This window comes from Antrostomus carolinensis, unplaced genomic scaffold (genome assembly GCF_000700745.2).
Source record: "Antrostomus carolinensis isolate BGI_N321 unplaced genomic scaffold, ASM70074v2 scaffold4117, whole genome shotgun sequence".
In the NCBI taxonomy this organism is placed as follows: domain Eukaryota; kingdom Metazoa; phylum Chordata; class Aves; order Caprimulgiformes; family Caprimulgidae; genus Antrostomus; species Antrostomus carolinensis.
This window is the reverse complement of record NW_010326500.1, coordinates 185,308-190,556: the sequence shown is the minus strand read 5'-3', so window position 1 is coordinate 190,556 and position 5,249 is coordinate 185,308. Positions and strand designations below refer to the sequence as shown.

Here is a 5,249-nt window from a genome sequence, read left to right as displayed (position 1 = left end):
TCCCTTCCAATCCAAACCATTCTATGATGCTGCCTGGACAGCAAGCCTCAGTTGTGATTTCCAAATACGCAAGTTAAAAAAAAAGGTAGCGATAGTCTGCTTTCACATCTGCAAGGCTTGTGAGTTCCCATCTCTGCTGGAATTACCTCCTCTTGCCACACCAGCTGGGATCAGGCCATGGGTAAACCACTCACCAGTGCGATCACGGGGTGTGAAACCCCCTGATGCAAATGCATGGGAGGTAAAAGCCTTGAGCAGATGTTGGGAATTCAAAGGCTTCTAATGATCTGTTGCAGGATAGTTTTGCCTGAATAGGGGAGGAAAAGACACAGGAGGAGTAATTGTGGAGATATTTAATATAGATAAGGAAGATAAGGTCATAATCCTAACATCTCCTGGTGCGGAGAAGGTACAACCCACTTCCAGTGCACAGCGTGTATGACGCAGGGAGTCAGGCACATGATCTCAACAGTCCTCTCAATCACTGCATGTTGCTACAGCCCCCTGAGATTTGCACTTTGTGCAGTACAAACCTATTGCTCACACTTCTGCCATGTGGCATGGCTCTACACTCCATGTTCCAGACAGGAGGAAATTTCACGTTTGGGGATCCAGAACAGGCAAAATTGATGTGGAAACTCTGTGTGTAAATGATGCGGGGAAACCTGAAGCAGTCGGTAAGGAGCATCTCTGTGCCCTCAGCCCTCCTGGCATCCTTTCCCGCACACCATAAGAAGGCAAAAGAGAGAAAGAGGAGTGACTAACTTTGTTATTAACATGTGGATGCTCTTCCAGTCCTATGGTACATACACTCCTCAGCAGAATTTACTAGTAGATAATTACCAAGGGCTTTGAGGTCACGCAATAACTGGCAGCGTGTGTAAAACAAGAAATGTGCATCAGTGACATCAGGGTTGATATTCTTAAAATTGCTACAAGTTTGTCACCCAACATGTCTGTGCTTAATACATCCTGTCCACCAGTGGACAGATCGTGGTGGATATCATTTGACCTCAAAAGCTCAGTGGTCCTGTGCTTAGCTATTGTCTTGTTGGGAAACTACCTGGAAATCCCAGCTGCCTGAGCCAAAGAGTGAAATACTCATGTACTTAGGTGCCTAGAAAAAGAGTAAGTGTAAGACTCGAGCTGCTGAGGCAATGGGTGATGCCAGGGGAGACAGTGTACAATAAAAGCTTGTATTTGGTAGTCGAATCCAGCCCAGGCAGTGGAGCCAGTGGCAGAGCATCAGCTATGGCAGCACTAGAGGGTGCCAGAGCAGACCTTTCCCACCAGCAGCACCCAGCACCCACCTCACCCTCCAGCACAGACAGCACAGGGTAGCCAGCTCCAACTTCCTTCCCCTGCCCCTTGCCTTTACCAGGGTGCAGCATTTGCGTGTCCGGGCTCACTCTCTGCTCTGTCCCAACACTTTCCCTTGTGCTCAGGGCAAAGGGGCTGCTCTGTTCCGGTAACACAAGGGCCGACACAGATGTCTCACCAGCCCACCTTCTCCCTTAGGAAACCTATGGCATAAGTAAAGAGAAGAACACGGAGCAGTGAGCCCAACCTTTCACTCTTTAATCAGGCAACATGCTGAAGACTTGTGGTTGTGAAGAGACTGCCGATTTGGGCCTCCTGTGGTTAAGATGAGAGATGTGTTTGAGATGCAAAGTTCAGATTTAAAAATCTAATACAGAAGCTTGGTGTTTTGCGTATCTGATCAGTAAGATACATACTTCGGTATTTGCATTCACTTTTTCTGTTATACTCATAAAATGCAAAACAAACGTCTTAACACACTTCTGAGGGAGCCACTGAGAGACACGCACCCAGTGACAGCCTGACCCAAAGTGCAGAGAAGCACCGTAAAGCCGAGAGCCACCTCTCAGTGTCCTGCAGGAGGAGGGTGAGACGGCGGAGACACGCCTGGGTCCCAGCCCGGCAAACAGGCACCTCGGCTGTAAGCCAGACTCGAGGGGATCATGCAGAAGAGGCTCTGCACCCCAAAGTCCTCCCTTCACCAGGCTGTTTTTCTAAACAGGACCAGCATTAGCTGGTGTGCTCCGGAAGGCTCAGCACTGGGCTGGAAGTCAGGCTGGCTGGGAACCACTCTAAAATCATATTTTATAATAACGATATAAAAGCAAGTAAAGAGCATAGCTGGGCAGCAGCCACCGGGCTCGCTGGGGCTGCCGGCACTGCTTTTGGAGGCCCAGTCCCGGTGGCGAAATGAAAGTGATAGCAGCAGCAGCGAGGGGCCCGACAGCGTGTTAATGAGGATTTATCTTCTTTTTTTCAGTCTCAGAGCGACAAAGTGCTGTGGACCCACATCCGGTACACAGGTGGGTGGGCGTCGGGGCAGGGGGGCACCGCAGGAGAGACCCTGGCCCCTTCACGAGGGCCGGTACCCCGGGCACGCTGCCCCGGCACAGCAGCCACTGCCGTGCTGCCCCGCTGACCGGGGGGCTCCCGGGACACCACTACCCCCAGCAGGCTCCCCCAGTAACCAGCAGCAGCTCCCGGCTTCCCTAGGCTGCACCTCTCCAGTGCTCCGGTGCCCTCAGAGGGCTCCCGGCTCTGCCCCACAGTCCCTGGGGCCCCCGGTGGCAGCCGGTGGTCCCTATAATGCCGGAGGCTGTTTAGCTCTTGGCGTCACAGCCATTTCTGCTGATGGAGGAAGGTGCCAGGAGAACTGTCTGGGGGGAGAGGGTCCAAATCTGACCCAGTACTGCAAGGTGCCAAAACCAAACAAAAGGATTTGCCCGGAGCAGAAGAAAAACCCAAAACTTGTGTGGATTTCTTCAATCCTTACCTACCTACTAAAACAAGCTCTTGCTCTGCAAAAGAACGAGAAAAATATTTTTGAGAATTTACTGAGTACACGCGGCGTGCTCCCGGGGTATTTCTGAAACGAGTCAATGATTTCCTGATTTATGAAAAATGTAAATAATTTCCTGGGGAAGAGCAAGCGAGCATACACACGGCAGCAGAAACAGCAGTGCTCTGCCTGCTGACTGCACTGGATGTTCTGTCTGATGACATACCTCATTGACAGAAGCAAATACCAAAATTTGTAAATTATAGCAAAAATATTGTCAACAGTTTTACTTTCAGTTAATATTGTTAAGGTAGCAGTGAGTCTAACCTAACAGAAAACCATGTTCTTAGAAAAAAAGCTTGAGAAATTTGCCCTCAGCCTGGAGGGGCTGTGCTCCCTGCCAGGAGACCTTTTGGGTCCTTTGGTCCCAGGGCGTTCTGCTGGTGTGCTGAAAACCCAAGAGCACAGGAGGGAAACAATTACCAGCACAGCCTCGGGAACTGTTACTGCTCGTTCCAACAGAAAGCCTTTCCTGCTAAGTTCTGGTTTAATTTCTCCTGACTCTGCTCTGTATTCATTTGTTTCTTCTGTTTCTGTCTTTATACTGCTCTTTTATCCTGTCTTCTGTTCAAAAACACCACCAACAAAAAAAAGAAACCAAAATCAAACAAAAAAAACCCCAAAGACAAGGACTTATATATTACCAGCATCTCCACAGAAAGCACTTTTTCTCTTCCTTCCAGCTCTGAACATTTTTTCCTCTTCTTATTTACTGTCTTTATTTTCTAGTTCTTTTCAGGAAGCTGTGCTTCCTAAGCTGACAGAGATCTCTTACTTACGTGTCTGTATTCTAACTAAGACATACAGTAAATAAATAGTGCATAAACAGAAGCTTGGAGAAATAATTCACAGAAACTGGAGTTGTAGTCCAGAAGGCACACCTTGCTCAGCAGTGGCAACCTGGAAATTTCCACTGTAGATGATACCCTGCCTAGAGCAGATGATATTCTAGCTCTGGTCTGCCCACTCTAGTTCATTCTCTTCCTCTCCTATATTTTTCCACCTTTTTTGCAGCCAGTCCCTATAAAATGACCCATTTCCAATAAGACACTTGTTCTCATGGGATGATCTTTGCTTTCTTCCGTTCCAGGTCAAAGCATCAAAGGAGTAGCTGTGAATCTCACTGCTGAAAGGGGCTCTATTCAGATCAGAAATGGTTCCATCATGATCACCTGTGATGGCCTCTACCTAGTGTCCTTGAAGGGTCGTATCATTTTCACTGACCTGGAAGAGAACCTGCTGAAGCTGACACTGTGGAAGACGTACAAGACGACCAGCGAGGTCCTGTGGGAGCAAACTGTCCGGGACAGCAGCAACACAGTAAATCTAACCACAGTGCTCTTCTTGTTTGACCAGAATAACGTCACCCTGCAGACCAGCTCCAACGTCACCATCGCGGATTTGACGTTTAGCCTGGTATTACTAGGCCCCTTCGTTTGCTCTGTGTAGATGACAACATCTGGAATGTAACATGTAAAGTATAGCCTTCCTACCAATCCATTTGCCTGTGGGAGGTCTTTTCTCCCAGGCTGTACTTGTACAGGCAGACTGCTCTAGCCTCCCTCCTTGGGGCTGTGGAAAGCCTCAGCTGGAGTGCAGATAAATCACAGGGCAAACGGGCTTTATGTAGTGCATGCTGTGTTCATCTCTTTGGAGATCTGTGCAGCTGTTTTGCTACCTGGATGGATCTTTCTAAGACTGGAGAAAGGGATGCGTGGAGCCCTTAAGGAGAACTGAAATGAAAACCAAAGAAAGTCACCTAAGCTTAGCTTATATTCAGAGAAAACCTGGGTTTCTCTATTTACTTGACAGTATCTGCATGTAGTACAAATGTGCTGTATATTTGCTAAAATAAAAGTCTGGTAAATCAGGAAGATACCTCAAGTGTCTTGAAGCCATTTGGAGAAGGAGGAGAACAGATCTGCTCAACAGCCCTTTGCCTGGCAAGGCAGAAGGCAGGGAAGAGGCAGCAAGGGACTTCCTTTGCAGTGATCCACGTAAATGCTCTCTGACAGGTAAAGGCCACAAAAGGAAGGTGGTATTTTGAAATGAGCTAACAGGACTGCACTGGACAGCAGAAATGCAGGTTCTGCAGTGACTGGGAGGTTTTTTGGAGCAACTTTTAAGAGCAGAGGCCCACTGGTTGTTCCAGCTATCTGCAGACTACTGAAGCCTGAGCCGAGGGAATATCTGGTGGGATATTTACATCTTGACACCAGCTCTTGGAGGTGTTAAGTTGAAGGAGAGTCTCCTTTAAGCATACACACACAGACTGGCTTGACCCAAAAATGATCCAGGCACATAAAAACTTGGAAAAACATGAAGACTTTGGACTTGGTGGATTCTCTCTAATGGACCAAGTGAAACCTGC

At 48.2% G+C, this 5,249-nt stretch overlaps 1 protein-coding gene across 1 annotated transcript in view; it reads left to right on the top strand.

Annotated features, from left to right (window-relative positions):
- Positions 1-4,327, top strand: part of TNFSF4 (TNF superfamily member 4) — a 6,552-nt gene extending 2,225 nt beyond the window's left edge. Inside the window, exons 2-3 of the mRNA XM_029085864.1 lie at positions 2,306-2,342; positions 3,969-4,327. Coding sequence (XP_028941697.1) covers positions 2,306-2,342; positions 3,969-4,327 — 396 coding nt within the window. The remainder of the gene's footprint in view (positions 1-2,305; positions 2,343-3,968) is intronic.
- Positions 4,328-5,249: the final 922 nt, after the last annotated feature.